General features: G+C 37.4%; 1 protein-coding gene across 1 annotated transcript in view; it reads left to right on the forward strand.

Moving 5' to 3' along the window:
- LOC121648534 (protein unc-13 homolog B-like) overlaps positions 1-17,957 on the forward strand; it is a 181,405-nt gene that overhangs the window by 139,652 nt on the left and 23,796 nt on the right. Inside the window, exons 26-32 of the mRNA XM_041998727.1 lie at positions 609-745; positions 2,470-2,555; positions 4,321-4,447; positions 5,783-5,879; positions 9,351-9,494; positions 12,446-12,523; positions 12,823-12,900. Coding sequence (XP_041854661.1) covers positions 609-745; positions 2,470-2,555; positions 4,321-4,447; positions 5,783-5,879; positions 9,351-9,494; positions 12,446-12,523; positions 12,823-12,900 — 747 coding nt within the window. The remainder of the gene's footprint in view (positions 1-608; positions 746-2,469; positions 2,556-4,320; positions 4,448-5,782; positions 5,880-9,350; positions 9,495-12,445; positions 12,524-12,822; positions 12,901-17,957) is intronic.

Here is a 17,957-nt window from a genome sequence, read left to right on the forward strand (position 1 = left end):
GCTGGCTGTGTTAAACCTATTCCCAAAGTGAGGTCTCCTGGCCCTCTCTGACCCTCAGGAGAAAACACCACTGCTTAATTTTAGTCTAACTATACTGGTTAAACTCCAGTTATAGTTGAGAAGTTTCTAAATACCAATCAGTGACTTTTATAATGTGCGTTCATCGAAGCTGCTGCTAAAACAGCAACAATTTCTACTGAACTAGGAAGATATGCACTTCCTTATTTTGCACCTTGGTCCTGGAATACCCTCCATGACACCTTAAAGCTCAGTAACTTGGCCTCCTTTGGTCACTTTAACGGTTTATTAGGAACTCATTTAACTGAAGTCTGTAAATGTTACTATTAAGATGTTTTATATCTTTTGCATCTGTTTCTTATGTTTATTGAAATGTTTTATTGTGTTTTATGTGTGTTGACTATAAGCGTGCCTGCTAAACTCTCCGTGGCTGAACTTCACAACTTCTTCTTCGGTCTTTTTAACTCTTTCAGCCTGAGCCAGAGAAGAAAAAGAAAAAGAAGAAAGAAAAACCAGAAGGTGTGGCAGGAGAAAATGATGAAGAGGAGGAAGAGGAGGAGGAAGACGAGGTGGAGGAGGAGGAGGAGGAGGAGGAAAAGAAAGAGGAGAGCCAGCCAGAGGAGCAAGGCCCAAGTATCCAGAATCTGGACTTCTGGCCTAAACTCATCACGCTCATCGTGTCCATCATCGAGGAAGACAAGAACTCATACACACCCATCATCAACCAGTTAGTATCTTTCATTTAATGTGTCACGTTGATGATTCAAACTGGTTCAGTTCCAGTATGCTGAAAAATGAATGAAATGAGACCTCACTCTGGTCAAAGTTCCTGATTTGAATCTCAGCTGCAGTTTTTCTGTGTGGAGTTTGCACGTTTTCTCTGAGCACGTGTAGGTTTTCAGCCCACCTTTGACCTCCTTTTATTTTCTATTTAACTAATTTATTTTTATTTATTTGCTTTTATTCACACATATTTATATATAGATTTGTGTTTTATTTATTTATGATTTATCCTTATTTATGTTTAATTGTATTTTATTTTATTGCAGTTTTATTTTATATAGAATTATTGAAGAGTTTTTTTTTATCTATTTTGTTTTGTTTAATTCTAAATAAATACAGGTGTAAAGGGTTTAAAGGGTTAAAAGCCTAAAAATGATTGAATGCTGGTCAGTTTGGAGTTTCTAAGTAATGTTGAGGGAAAAAAAGCTGATAACAAATATGGATGTATGATTATTTTATAGCAGTCCTTTTATACATGTCATTTTTTTCACATAATGTGTCATTTTATCTGAAGCTACAAGAAAAATTCAAATGCAATCAAATTTTACTGCTAATCTTTGACAAATCTAAGACTTTAATTACTGCCAAAGTATTATACCCCTTAATATTTATAGTGTAGAAAATATCTAATGTTTTAATTTTTTTTTCTTGACAATTCAGATAGTTGAACCGACATTCAAAGAATTTAAATCCTAAAAGCAGAAAAAACATGATATATGACATGCATGTTGTTGGCCATGAACGTCATCAGATTTTGCAAAAATCATCAACAGAGTAGAAAAAAGATGATAAAAGACACGTGAGAGAATAAAGCACCGGAATTTAAAAATTTGACAGATAGATGGAGGTCTTGCAAAAATTGGGGGTGTGCGATACTGCAAGATTACCGATACCACGTAAATAATGGGCTAGTATTGTTGATAATGAGTTTTTAAAAGGGCTGTCAAAATAAACATGTTAATTTAAAGAGATTAATCTGTGGAATTAATGTGTCGATTTTAAACCATTAACCCAAATACAATAAAGTTATCACTCACCATTAATCCGAATTTGGCATCATGAGAAGAGAAGAGAAGCTAATTTTCTTTATGCAGGTACTTTGTCACAGTTGTGAACCGAATCCACCAAAAACCACTTCATTATCCTTATATATGGATATTTTTATAGTTTTTTAGCCGTACATTAGTATTGATGTTAAATTGATAATATCGATGCCAACGTTGGTATCGATATTATCGATATTTGGATCAATCCACTCACCACTAGCAAAAATTCATGCCACTAGCTGTAACACGGACAACATTATCTCCAATTAAAAAGGGAAAAATTTAGAAATATGGTCAAAAATGCCAAAGTAATGGTTAAATAATGACAATCAATCAATAGAATTGGGTTGATTTTGATCAGGTTTGGGACAGAAAATACATTTCCACTGATAAAATCATTTATTTCCTCATATTTCTAAGAGTATATTCTATTTATTTAATGGTCTTTTTTCTGTAAACATGGTCTGATTAAACACAGGCTTGTTCTTAGTTTGATGTTTGTATATTGATCTAACTTGCTTCAAGTGTTTACCTGCTGCAATGCCTTTTATGAACACTGGACTGAACATCATCACTAATAATTACCACATGAAAAACAGCTGATTCTTTGTCTGCCTTCTAGGTTTCCTCAGGAACTCAGTGTGGGGAAAGTCAGCGCTGAGGTCATGTGGATCCTCTTCGCTCAGGACATGAAGTACGCCCTGGAGGGTAAGAGTGTGTGACCACGACTCTGTAGTTTACCAGGAAGTGTGTGTTTATGTGCACTGAAAGAGCTTGTTTTGGCACTCCATCTTCCATCCTATACTCACACCTTTTTTCATCACTCCATCACCTCTCTTTCTTCCCTTTGCCATCTTCGCCTCCAGTTCTGGATAAAATTGACCACTATCGCTGGAACAACGGTGAGATTAGAGACTTAACACCTGGCAGATGTTGGCAGGATGCATTCAGAAGAGGGTGCTGTATTGTTGCTTGTTTATCTGCTGGATCATTTGTTGATTCAGAAAAAAACTTTTCACAGAATCTGTGTTTTTAAAAAGAACATAAATAATAAGCATGTAGAACCTCTATTTCTATAACTGAAGGAGAAAATGACGCCATTATTGAAAACCCTGCAGTTTTCTCAAACTGCTGCCAGGTTTGGTCCTAAAAAAACATAAGTTTCTAAAATAGAAATTTTCACTTTCAGTTGTCCAGTAGCCTAGATAGAAATTTAGCTTAAGTTTAGATTTGTTTTTTAGTTTTCTAGAAGTAAAAGCTTGGTTTTTAAATCACAAAAGTGATCACTGAAGCCCATTTCCAGATTTTATGTTTATCTTTATTTGTTTTTATTGTTTTTTATTTCTTTCTAAAGTCACTCTCATCATTTGCTTCCCTCTTCTGTCTGAACTCTCATCTGTATTTGTCGTAACTCTGTTGCCGTCTCAGCTCCAGCCACATTTCGCATCCGCGGAGTTGATTTCTATGCTGGTAAGACTGTGTGTGTGGAATGAGTGTGTGTTTCCTGTCTTCTATTACAGTGCCTCACACCCTTTTATTGCTTCTCCATGCATCACTTTTCTTATGTTTTGATGCTGTTGTCAGAGTAATTCTGTTGTTTTCTGTGTATATTAACCTTCTTCTTCATGAATCAGGTACTTTTTTCCTCAGGAATTTCAAAAGAACATTTCTTTTGTTAACTGGAGGTCTATATATTACAAAAGGAAATTCCCATTAAGGATGTGAAGCTCCAGCACTATGTTCTTTGTGCTAAAATTTGCCTTGGTTATATTACAAATGCTTATCTTTTACTTTTGATTTCAGACACACCAAACTGTAAGATTTAAAGCAAACAGGTTAATTTTTATATGACAGAAAGTTGTGTGTTGTGAAAACATGCATATGTAGTGCTTCAGACTTCTTTCAATATCTTTAAAAAAACTGAGCTAACAAACTCCTAACTTAATCTCCCTTTCAGGATTAGTCTGGTTTCTTTTATGCAAACATTCCATAAAACTAAATGAACAAAAAAACATGCTAGACCTCATATTATATGGAATTACAGAGTAAACACACATATGTTGAAGTAAAGAGCAAGAAAATATAGAAACACACAGAAAATAGATTGAATGGATAAGCAAGAAGATAAAGTTAGAAACCTGATATTATCTTAGAAGGCTTTTTTTTATTAACTAGCCATCCAAGTTTATTATTAATGAGTTTTATGTCAGTTCTTTTATTGATCCATGCATTTACCCTGTAATGCATTTAAAGCTTGGAGAAACAATGGATTTATCGGCCTGGTTTAGATTTATTTGCTGGCATAGATCAATCAACTTGCGACCATCCCTGAGCCTTATACCATATAAAAATACACAAACAAGCACATACATGTTCACCAGTGTTGAGGTGTTGCACAAATTTACTGAGCAAGATTGTAAACTTGTCTGTTTATTTATTTCTGAGTGTTTTGGGTTTTTGTCTGTTGTTGTAGAGCATGAGAAGCATAAGTTCTGCAAGACTGCTGACTACATGAACCTTCACTTCAAGGTCAAGTGGCTTTACAACGAGTATGTGAAGGACCTGCCCGCCTTCGAAGACACTGTGCCTGAATATCCTGCGTAAGACAGTTTCTTTCACTCATTATTTCCCTCATTCCCTGTTTATTCCAGACAAAAAGGAGCTGTTTTTCACTGATTATTTGCCTTTTCATGCATACCCACCATTGAACACTCATATTCTTAACTCAAAGCCCTCCTTTTTGGGTCTGGATAACAGGATAATGATACTAAAATGCAACATGTGTGGATGCTTTGTTGTGCAAGTTTACACTTTGAAGAGCCAACTCAGAATTTAATTCTAAGAGATTAAAATAAGTTACTTCATGCTGATGTTTTCTGTCAAATTAATGATATTAGCCATTGTTTTTCAGTCAAATTCCTCCAACTATCCATGAGCCCTCCAGCCATTTCCACTTCCCAGATGGAATGAAATACAGTTAGCTGCCGCACAATCACAGACAAGTGACTTTTATGTGCTAGAAAACAAAAGTGAATTTGTTCTGTCTCATAAATAATGTGTTAAAACTGGTGACAAAATGGAAAATGAGCAAACGGAAACAGAAACAATTCAAAGTTCTGAAAATCGTCTCTGAGTTTGCAAATTTGTGAACTCAGGCATTTTTTTCTTTTTTCTCATTTAAACTGACAAAGGATTCTCACATCCAGCAGGTTTTTATGTGCTTCTGTATATTTCAGTAAAAAGCTAATCAAATCAAATTTGATTTAAAAAGCATTTTTCATACAATGAATGCAAAGGGCAAATCCATTTTTAAAAGATAAAAACACAAGTCATCAAATACACAAGTTAATTACGAACAACTTAGGAAACACACACACACACGTTCTCTTTCATTGTCTCACACACACACTCACACACACACACACACACTTGCTAAGCAGACATGGAGCCGACCCCCCAACCCCATTTAAACCAACAGTCTCTAGCACAAAACGTCTATACAAATAACAACATAAACAGGTTTACAGTGTGTCTTGGCACTGATGAATTTCATACGGAATCCTTCCACATCGAGAGCCACCCTATCTGTGACCATAGAGGTCATCGCCATGGAAACCGCCTAGCTCACAGCAGACTGACGCAGATCGCAACCACAAGGCTGCAGTGCAGGACCCCCAGCCACGTAGACAATGACAATCACCATGGCAACAACACTGTAGTCAGAGCAGGCCTGGCTTCCAAGGTGGAAGACGCCATGAGGAAAACACAGGAAAAAAAACATTAACATCAATTAAAATAACAATGTATAAAAATAGACACAAAAGAGCTTTTTTGACCATGCACTTGAGGGAAATAAATAAAAAACACTAGTAAAAGCTCAATAAATAAGTAGCAGTAAGATTCAGAAAGTGCATTTTGTCTCGTTGTTGTTGCAGGTGGTTTCTCCAGTTTGTCCTTGCCTGGCTGGCTGAGAACGAGGATGTGTCCATGGAGTTCATGCATGGAGCGTTGGAGAGAGACAAGAGAGAAGGGGTGAGTAAAAGAAACAATGTGAAGGACTCTCACGGGTCCATTTACAGGAAATATTTATTTCATCACAGTATTCATTTCAGGATCTCAGCTCAGTTTCTCTTTTACATAAAAATTATATAAAGTTCAATTAGCTCAAACTGTAATTCAGTTTTGATCTATTATTGTTGCAACATTTGACATTTTGCAGTTACTAATCTTCACCTCACAGCATTCAGCTACTTGGATCACTGCAAATGTAGCTGAAATCATTACAGTTATTGCCTGATTCTTACCAGACGAGGTTATCAAAGCATGAAAGCAAACAGATGGAGATGTCGGAGTATGGAAAGCCCTGTGGGTGGACCAATATGACAGAGGTCAAAGCCTTTGTCTCTCTGTGGCCAGGGCAAGGACGGTGAAGGGTTTCTGAGGTTGGTTCTTGATGGTCATACCCAAGGTGTCCAGTTGTAGAAAATTACCCTAAATTTACAGCCTTTAAAAAGGGATGGCTAATTATGTCAGTAGCCTACGAGGTGAGAAGAGCAATTAGTAGTTAGCTATGAGAAGATTCCTCATATAGTTGCACACCTCAGCCATTCTCCTGGATGGATGCACACTCCAAGGTTTAAGCATTTTGCTCCCACTTCGGGAGCCGTATCAGAAATACGAGGAGCAATCTACGCTGCAGGCCGGTTGGTTGCGTCGATATTATTGTTCTTCCAGCTAAACACTGAATACAAAGCCAGACAAAGGCACATTTTAAAACAATAGAAGACGTCTGTAAATAAAAAAAAAGTTATATTCTTAGTCCTTCAAACCTGCCTTTTTATTACAGTGCAGTTTCTGCTGGTGATGAAATCAGTTTTAACTTGGATGCATTTGCTGATTAAGCCCAACATAAAGTAGAAACAAGTGTTGCATATCAGCTGCTACCTGGTTTTTTTCTGCCTCCAGCAGCTGAAACCACCGTGAGACCATATTTCTCAGAGCTGTTGATCATGTTGTAGTGAAGGAGCACAGAGTGCAACAGCAATAGAAAAACCTAAGTACAATTTACAACAGAATGAAATATAGCTGCATCTTCTGATGACCTTATGTTCTCAGACTCTCGTGGGAACATTTCTTCTTTCGGACATCCAGACTTAGATATACAGGATGATAGACAACTGTTGTCTCTCAGCCTCCTTTTGGTCCCAAAGATACACTTTATCTTCAGGAACAGGGTCACCCTTTCTTGTCGATAAGGGAGTTTATTTTCACTAGAATTTACTCTGGAGAGAAGGTTTGTGTTCAGAGAACTAAACACAATTGCTGCTGATTAGTTCACACAGAGACTCCCTCAAATATTTTCAGTGGTCTCTCTTTTCCTCAAGTTGAGCTTGTAGTTTAACACAAAGAGTTTGTTTACACCAGTATGCTGGGTTCTGTTCAGAGCAGAGTAAAACACACACAGCATTTATAATTCACAGAAAACGTATTTTATGTCATTTTGGTCAGCACGCTCACGAGTTGATGGATAAAAGCTTCATGGAGCGTTGTAGCTTGGAGGCAGTGTTGTAGCAGTGTGTTTAACTTTCAGTTAATTCATTTTTTTTAGGTTAGAAGTGAGAATAAAAGACAACTTGAGAAAGAAAGGGAATTATAGCGTTTTTCTTCTCCACTGCCGCCCCATTCATGCTAAGGATGGGAGGAGTTGGATCAAAGTCAAGATTCAATTCAGTCTGTTGGTTTTCCTTAACTAGGCTATTTTTTATTATGAATTGGCTCAAAACTGATGAAACTGGGCCCTGGGATGACCTTGTTGTGAAGTGACGCTACATAAATAAAGCTGAATTGAATTGAATTAAATTCTATCACACAAACTACATGTGCACGTGGAACAGATTTGTGGACAGAGGACACAAATTTCTTGTATTTCGTTTGTTTGTTTGTTTGTTTGTTTGTTTTATTTGGCTGAATAATCGTTTTCAGAGTAACAGAGGGTCATATTTTCAACTTACCTCTCCTCTAATTATTAAAGCAAGAAAAAGAAATGCTGCAGGGTAGAAATATTTATAGATTTTAAATATGGACAGATGCTTCAACTCAGCATGTCTTTTCAAATTAGAAGCTGATGAAGCTGATGTTTTTAAGTGCAGGCAGACATAATAGATTTAGTTTTCAGACAGTGCTTAAAATTCCCGTTAATAATCATCTGATAGCGCACGCTGCATCTGCAGCTTCTCTGCACCAGCGTTGCACCAGAGTTGATTTTAAACTTATGTTTGTTATTAAATGTTTAAATGGTCTACCTCTATGGGTCGACCGAGCTAACCAGCTGCTCCTGCAGGTACGATCCAGGAGGAGGCTCAGAGGGGACAGGGCCTTCTGTTGCTGCTCCCCAGCTGTTCAATAACCTGCCCTTGCACATTAGAGAGGCCCCTTCCCTGTCCACTTTTAAAACTCTTCTTAAAACCCATTTTCATTCTTTGGCTTTCAACCTCAGACTTAGTTTCTTCATTTGATTTTTATTTGTTTTAATTTGTCTTGTTGTGTTGGACTTTAGTTGTTATGTCATGTTTATGTCTGATGTTTTTATCTATTTAATGTTTTCTATAGTTTCTTATTTGGTTATGAGGATCACTTTATTTTGCCACGAAGCGAGGCTGATTTCTTATGCTAGAGTGCAAACTGCATCTTAGATAACGTAGAGTGTAGTAGGTGTAGCACTGGAAAAATGTAGGCAGAGACCTCACATAATCTGAAGTTCACATTTAACTAAAGTATTGATCTTATTACACGTTGGTATCGATATTATTGATATTTGTATCGATCCGTCCACCACTAGTTTCTGCCTCCTGGACTCAAACTGGGTGTTGGTTCCACAGAGAAGGTCTGATAACTGAAGGTTCCACAAAGGAACCACAAATAAAACTGCAGGCTGAGAGTGCTCCGTATGGAGAATCTGGAACTATGGGACGTATGGATGTATGTAGGACGTATGGATGTATGTAGGACGTATGGATGGATGGATGTAGGGTTGTCAGAGAACACTCCAAATACAGATTTTATCCAGAATGCACAGTTTGCTACTTTCTGACGGCACAACTTTTAAAACTGGGAGGATTGTACACAGAGTCCAATAAACTCTAAAGTGTTCATTGATCTCGTTTGACTCTTAAAGAACCATCTATGGATCTGTATATTTTTAAGAGTCAGAAAGACAACAGGACACAGCAGCAGGAGCCAGGAACTCTGAAAAGATGTGACCACAATCTGCAGCAGCAACCCTCTGGGCGCCATTTCAATTTAAGCCTTTTAGCTAATGACTTTCTCCATATAACACATGGCACTGAGTGGGACAGAGCAATGAGGCATCCATTTCCAGACAGCAACAAGTCAAGGATTTGATTACAGGAAAGTAAAGGAGAAGTGGATGTGGGACTCAATCAGGAGCACTTCCAGGGGTAAAAAAAAAATTAGCAACTTGTCATTTTGTCCTTCCACCTGCAGTTTCAGCAGACGTCCGAGCACGCTCTGTTCTCCAGCTCGGTGGTGGACATCTTCACTCAGCTCAACCAGAGCTTTGAGATCATCAAGAAACTGGACTGCCCTGATCCCACCGTGGTGGCCCATTATAGCCGGCGCTTTGCCAAGGTGAGATTTTATTAACACAATGAACAGCTTCAGGATCTCTGGGATGGGTCAGTTTGGTATTTCATGTGCCAAATCTCTCAAATGTTTTATTGGCACATAAATAATCATGATCATAAACATAATCTGGAAAGAAATAGCTGAGAACGGCCAACAGTTAATATTAAAATAACTTTAGGAACAAAAAAGTCTGAAAATTTGCATGGTCCTGCTTTTGTTTTCTTTTGTTTTTTATTATTTTTATTTTACAACAAACTTTCTCATTAACTCTCTTTTAAAACTGGTGATTAAGAGAAAAGTATTTCTGTTTATCCTAAAGTCCCTCCATGGTGCAAATCATGGATCATTATCATCATCTTTTCCATAACGTTGAATCATTTGTACCTCTAAAATACTTTGTCATAGGTTCCAGTCAAATGTAAATACACAGCAGCATGCAGTGTAGTTTTACGTCTGAATCTTTGATATTTTTTTCTTTAAATCTAATTTAACATAACTGCTTTTAGGCAATGCCATTAAATCTAACAAACCTTTGAGTTCCAATCGATATGGGACTCATTAAATAAAGAATTGCTAATGTAAGCCATCACTCTGAGCTGTCCTCTCTGTCCCCAGACCTTGAATAGCTTTTCATTTTCTGCCGCTCCACTCAGGTTGATCTCCTCCTCCTGCCTTTTCATCTCCTCCTGTCTCAGCACTAGTTAGATTTCCGTCTAGTCTTCTACCATCTTGCTGTCTCATTGCTCTGTTGACTCCCAGCTTTGGATGCTTTTCCATCAACATTTGCCTTTATTTTACTGTAGTTCTCTTCTTTCCTTTTTATTTTCCTCACCAGTTTCTGTTTCTTATCCTCATGCAGGCAACTGGAGTTATTTTTATTTTGACTGTAAAGGAAAGACAGCAGAAGAAAAGCATAAAGGGAGCGTACGACGTAACGCAGACAGCCAAGGGGCCAAATGTTTAATGCATTAGTTTACCATCTTGCTGACTCAGCAAAAAGTAGAGAAATATCTAACAGTGAACCCAAGATGCTGCAAGGAAACCTTAACAAGCACAATTTTCCCATTTCCTGTCCCTGACTTTCCATCCCAGCTGATACATTAACTCACTGATTTATTTAAAAGCACCCAATGGAGTTTTTATCTGTAACAAACATTTATTATTTCTTACCAAAGGGCTTTGTGTGGATCATTACAGCCATGTCAGCATCTTCTATACATTTCCTCACCTTTTCTTGGAATATTTTTTTTATCTTAAACTTTCTTTTTCTTTTATCCTTGTATTAATTCCTATATGCTTCAGATTAGTGAAACTAGCCATCAGGATCTTGCGGCAGCCAGGATTTTAAACTACATTTAATTATCTATTAGGTAATAATCTGTGCAAAACCCAGCAGCACTTTTAACAGCTTAACCCATTAACACCTGGATTTATTATTATTATTATTATTATTATTATTATTATTATATATTTACAAACATATAGATAGATAGATAGATAGATAGATAGATAGATAGATAGATAGATAGATAGATAGATAGATAGATAGATAGATAGATAGATAGATAGATAGATAGATAGATAGATATAGGAAGAATTATACAAAAAGAATAGAATAGAAGAAAAGAAAATACAGTTAAATAAAAAATATATTCATAACAATTAATTAATGAAGATAGATAATAATAATTAACATGAAATAAATACAAATAAAATTAAGTTAAAGCAAATAAATAGATAAAAAAAATTAAATAAATTAAATAAACTAAGGCCAAAGGGGAATTGTTGCAAATTTGCAACTACAGGTGTGAAAGGTTTAAAATAAACTAAAAATGATGTAAAACCTCTGTACACATCTCTTAAAAGCACAGGACGGCCATAGAAAGATGCAGGCACAAGGCTTGATATAACTTTATAATAATTACTGAGATCTAGTGGTAAAGTTACAGATAGCGACCATTACCAATGCTGTCCACCAACTATCAACCACTCACAGCATCTACACTCACCAGCCTCATGATTTAAACACAAAGCAAAACCACTTTGTGTGAAATTAGAAACGTTTGAACATAGAAAAAAAATCTGTTACATAGTTTTAGCATCAAATATAGTTGAAAATTGCTAAATTTCTCATTAAGACAATTTCAACAAAGAGCGTAGAGCACAGTGCCAGGAGAAACGCTCCGTCATGAGGAGGTTCCTTCCTCTTGGATGAGGCATCATGAGGTTGAAGCTAAATGAAACAAGGAAAAGGCCCCCTAATATTTCTCCAAATAAATGAATGCATCACGCACCAACTCACCCCACTCCACACATAACTGACTGTTTTCTCAGCTGATTTTCCTAAATGGAAATGTATGTACAGCCCTTTTTTCTGCCTATGTGCCTTTCATTGCCCCTCAGGGACAAATAAAGTATTTTAAATAGAGTTAAATAATTTCCTCTGTAAAGATGCAGGATTGTACCACAGTCTCTTCATCTTTTGTATCAGCTAAAAATATTGTTCGATTTGTTTGATAATTTTCTAAGTGGGGGAATTGCTGGTCATCAGACATCAGTGTCCATCTGATTGTCCAGAGTTGTGATTTTACGTCTGTAGCTTTTCATCTAAGGCTTGATTTACAATTTAGTAAAAATAACTGATTTATTTCAGTGTTTTATGTAAAATTCCCATCCTAGGTTAAAACTCCCGGATGTTTTCTCATCTTTTGTTTGTAATTCTTAAGGCCAACATGAAGTAAAGACAAGAAATGAAGAGAAATCTCTTTGAATTGACTTGAATCCAGGCTAAATATCTGACTGACTTTGATAAACGGCCTGCAAAGAAACTCAGAGGGAATGTTTGGTGTGACTGTTCTCACTCCACTAAAGGATCAAATCCCGTGTTCATTGCCACAGCTCCAGCAGTTCCCACAGCACAGGTGAACCATGTCCCTGTTATCTTGTTTCTACAGACCATCACCAAAGTGCTGCTGCAGTACTGCGCGCTGCTCGCCAAGAGCTTTCCATCCTACTGTGAGAAGGAAAAGATAGTAAGTACTGTAACCTCGCCGCTCTGCTACCAAACCTCTTCCCTTGGGTTTCATCACGGCTCTGCAGAGAGGACCTGACACTGAAAAGCTGCGATACTCTCTGTTGAGAAGACTCATATTTCAGCTGCTGCAGCCAGCTTCTGTAGCTTTGTTTGGATCTTAAATCCTCTTGTTATTGTTCTCTTTCTTTTGGGCTTCTTTATTTATCTGCTTTTTCTTTATTTTTTCCTCTCCCCTCCTTTGTTTTGCTCTTTTCTGGTATACTTACACCTGTTCTTCCTTCATCCGTCTTCCTCCAGCCCTGTGTGCTGATGAACAACGTCCAGCAGATGAGGGTCCTTTTGGAGAAGATGTTTGAGTCCATGGGAGCAAAACAGGTGAGTTTCAATGGATGCAACACAGGTGTTTTCATAACTTTATTTATTAGTTGCAGACGTTGCTGTGAATAATGAAGACTGGTACGGCACAGATAATTATTCACTCAAAGTAAGATTGACTGCAGTAAGGTTGATGGAAATAAAAACGTCTACCTTCCCAAACTCTTTCAGCCAAGAATAGAAAGAAAGGATTAAAGTTTATTTGGAAATATGTAGGGGAGCAAAGAATGGACTGACAGTCTGTCCAGGATGCACCCTTGCTTCTCAACCAATGGCTGCAGGGTTTGACTCTAACCACCTGTTGTCCCAAACAGAGTACAGCAGGTGTGGATAAAAATGAATGAATGAATGAGGAGCACTATCCACTGGTGGATGTTTGAGCCACAAAAACGTCTGTTTCTACTTTTACTTTGTTCTTCAGTTGCATGATGTGCCTGTTTGGGTCACATGATCATCCTCCAGGTGTGACCTAACAGCTATTATAGGGCTGCACAGTGGTGTGGTGGTTAGCTGGTTCAAGCCTTCTCTCCAGGTACTCCGGCTTCTCCCCACCGTCCAAGGACATGTATATTAGGTTAATTGGCACTCATAAGTCTCCCTGTGAGTGTGTGAGTAGCCTGACTTTGTCCCTCCGATGCGGGGCAGCGTTCCCCTCCTGCATGATGCTGTCTTCGGACTGCAGCTGGATCTCTCGGCTCTCTGGCTCATCCTCTCTGACGGAGCTACCAACCCAGTTTCTGTCAGAGACAATGTGCTGTGTAGAAGTATAGTATAGAAGCTAATGGATGTTAACTTTAGAGCTGGCCAGTCAGGTTACGTTACCGACTGGTAAACATTGGCTGCACTGTTTCTTACCTCTATGTTGACTTTACCAGATCCAGCTTCACTGTCACCACTTTCTTTTTTTTTTTCTTTTTTTTTTTAATATTTGTTTTGAAAATCTCTATGGTGTGACCTAGTGTGGCCTCTATTTTCTTTTCTTTTCTCTTCTCTTTTCTTTCCTTTTCTGAGCAGCGGACTTGTGCTGTGACATTTTGAGCGTGCTTCGAATCAAATTACACCAAATTTGATCAGTGGCCAAACCATTTTTGTGTTGGGGTGGGGGAGTTCTTGACCACTATTTCAAGGACAACAAAGAAGAAAACAAATTAAAACTTTTAACTCAGTGTAACTCAGATATTACATATTTTGAAAAAATTTGATAAATTATTCCATAATTTGATGATGGCCCCCCCTCCTACCCTGACCCGTTTTCTGTAGGCATGCTGATCACTATAGTTTGTGAACTTTTATGTTTTTATGTTCAGAGCCTGAAAAACAATCTGAAAATGCATCATTTGGCTAGCTTGGACTATTAAAAGACAGTATTTTATGGAGAAAGTAGCTGATCTTTTGTGAGAAATCTGCACATGAGCCCTTTTTTGAGGACCTGAGGACACTTGTACAGCAAGTATAATCATTACCTGTCACTTGAGGCTGAGTTTGTCTTTTTCTTTCTACAGTTGACTACTGAGGAGGAGAGGGTATGTCTGAGGTTATTTTTTTCCTTTTGGCACTCTCCCTGCTTTTCCTCTGTCAGTAACATAAAGTACTGAAGGAAGACCCCACCCAGAACCTCATCCCAGATATGAAACATCCCACCCAGCGGTGTCTGTATATTTATAGGCAAGAGATCGATTAGAGCTCCTTCTCTTCCTTTTCCGCTTCCTCCTTGACACATAGTTATCCCTCCCAGTAATAAAGTGTTTTTCCAGTCCTCCTGATGTAACTCATATTCGGTGCTGCTTTATCCCAAAAGCTTGAGGAAGAGGAGGAAGCCGACGAGTGTGACGAGGAGGTGGGTCAATTTGGATCTCTGTTTCAACCTTAAACCTCAAGGTTTAGATTAAAACAACTATTCTTTAAGTGTTTTCGGGCTAATTTGATGCGTGGTGCGTTGGGTATTTGCTTTTCCTGGCAGAGTTTAAGATGAACCGTGAGGAACGTTCTTTCAGTTTGAGCATGAGGCTCTTGTGGATTTTTTTTCTGTCATTTATTTATCAAATATGCTGCATAGCTAAAAATATGGGAACACCCACATGTTGGCATTAATCTGTTATGCATTTTGGCAATAGTTCTGTTATATTAATAAAATAGTTTGTCGGTAAATTATAGCCGTGTTATATAAATGATCGTGGTTTGGTTCACTCTTTACATAGAAAAGACAAAATCATACCAGACTGGCAACACAAATAGCTAAAAAAAGACCTGATGTAAATATCCAGATCCGGTGTGCTGTTGAGAAGTGCTACCTTGTCAAAACATCCTACCACAAATATACCATATATACCAACACTCATGTAAAATAAGACTTAGTTTATTTCAGGACATGTTGGTACAGCTGACTGAGGTTCAGCTGTTAAACTCATGGATTTATGGGCCTGGCCTCACCCCACATTAACATGAACACATGGTAGGATGTCTCGATGGGTAGGATGAAATGTTAGAACAGTGTTTTAAGGCAGAAGCAAACTTAGCGGCTGCTTGGGGCTCCAACTCCACCAGGGGGGCCCAAGTGTGTTTGAAATGCCAAGAGAACTTGATTTCAAATTTAAATGAATAAATAACTAGGAAAAAGCACAAAGAATAATTGTAAGAAGTGGAAATACACACAAAAACCCAATTTTAGACTATTGTAATAATGTTCTGCCTAAACAGGATGAATAACACTGACCAGCAGTCTAGATATTCATGCTCTTATACCAGTTTATGCCTCAGGTATTAGATGAGATCTCTGCAGGATGCCTAATCTTTCCACAGAAAACTGAGAAACCCCTTTTCGTATATAGACATTACTTTTTTTCTTTAAAACAGTTTAATCCGAATTCGTTGGCTTTAAGGATGCACAACAGAACTTTTGGTATTCAGTTCCTCTCTATTGACGGCTAATTCGGCATCCATCTTGCATCCTACCTGTACTGTGAAGTCTCTCCAGCATGTAAACAACAGTCTGTTCTTCACTCTTTTCTTATCTCTTATTCTGTCTCTTTCTCTCCTCTTTCTATCTTCTTGTGCTTCTTTACTGAATTTGCCACAGTGCGTGTTCAAAATGTTTTATATCCGTTTGCTGGTGTGTAACTTGGTGCACAAAGCGAAACTCTGCTGCAACTTCATGCTGTATGAAAAGGTTGTATAGTGCGGTTTCTAAGCCTCAACAGCTGCAGAAGTAGAATAGAATAGAACTTTGCAACAAAAAAAGTCCTCCAGTCAATGCAAAACAGAATAATACATAGAATAAAACAGAATACAACGCAGCTGTAACATAGTAAAAAAGATTAAATAAAGCTGCCAGAGTATAATGTATAATATAAAATATATAACATACATATGAAACATATAAAATATAATATACAATGCACATAAATAAAAAAGGACACATATATGCACATAGAAGACGTCACTGTGCCACCAAACGAGTCCAGAACACAGTTTTAAGGTCGGAAAGTTACGTAATGCGTCTTTAAACTTGAAGGCATGTCTGAAATATGTCTGTAAACTACAGGATTGCATTAATTTTTTTTAACCTTTATTGTTACCAAGCTTAAAAACTCAAACGAACTACAAGTGCTTGATAGAAGGATCTGTTTCTAACTCATCAAAGGCTGATGCTTCATCTGAAATTTTCTCCTAAACAAAATCACAGAAAGTTACTACAGATCATCAGAAATGACTTCATTAAATAAAATGTTAAGTTGACCCCAGTTTTACATTAACAGAGCTGCAGTTCTTTATACAATAATTTCTCATTTGTGTTCTTCATGATCACATTTCCTTGTTTTTCTCCATACATCAGCCCATGTCTGACAAGGAAGCGGGGGATGACATGGTGGGTTGGCTGCATGAACACAAACAAAACAGACAAGAATCACTTTTAGTTGCACCAGTTCGATTTGTGTTTATCTTTTAAAATGACCTCCTGTGTTTGGATTTTTGTTTTTATTCTGATCTTTGTTGCCTCCAGTCAGAGGATTCGAAGGTGAGAGATGTTTCCAGTTCAATGCTGCTGGGAAACATTCTCATTTCACATGATTTCCTTTAATATCCTTCATTCTTTTCTTTGATTATTTTTCTCATTGTGACTTTTTCTCATTGTTTTAAACAACAGTCTGGCTGCTCAGACTCAGAAGGATCTGAGGTAAGAAATAAAAAGTTGTCGACAGCATTCACACCTGTTGTTCCTTAAAATGGGGAGAAACAGATGTTTCATAATTATTACATACTTCTAAATCACAAATATTTAGGTCATTTTGATTCATTTGCATAATCCTCACATATTTTTTGTTTTAACTCCATTTTTAACTCCATAAAAAAAATATATATATATTTTGACCCAGTAACTGGCGATCAAAGGTGAGAATACCACCAATTATTAAAGCAAGGCGTCAAATTACCTGAAACTTAATCATATTGTTAATTGCAAAAATATATGACAGTTATTTCCCAACAAATTTTTTGTCATGTTAACATCCCCAAGAATACGCCACATTTTAAAGATATTTATTACCAAATTAATTTTCAGAAAATCCCAACTAAAGCATTCCTTATCATATGTTGGTGGCTGTATCCCTGCACCCTCGTCAGGGAGGCAAGAACAGAAAACATTATCTTTTAATTGTGTTTTTAATTAATTAAAGAAACATCTTCTGAAATATATTTTCAGGATCAGTAAACCAGTTATTTTTCTCAGTTTTGAGATCATTAACTTGACCTGTCAAACATCATAGAATAAATACTTCATTAAATCACATTTGCTATCTGTTATTGTTTTAAATCTCCTACCGGCTGCTTCCTGAGTGCAGTTCATAAATCCCTCCATGGATTCGATGCCACCATATCCACAAATCCTTTGGTGCAGCATGCTGGCGAAGCTCTTTAAACATTTACAGCTTCCTCCTCTAGAGAGGACTTAACTAATTAGACGACGGGCTGCCAGATAATTGAATGTGATGGTGTGTGAAAATGATGTATTTAGCCACCACTAAATGGCTTCTTGAAATAAGTGTGTTTCAGTCTGGGCT

Source organism: Melanotaenia boesemani, chromosome 11 (genome assembly GCF_017639745.1).
Source record: "Melanotaenia boesemani isolate fMelBoe1 chromosome 11, fMelBoe1.pri, whole genome shotgun sequence".
In the NCBI taxonomy this organism is placed as follows: Eukaryota; Metazoa; Chordata; class Actinopteri; order Atheriniformes; family Melanotaeniidae; genus Melanotaenia; species Melanotaenia boesemani.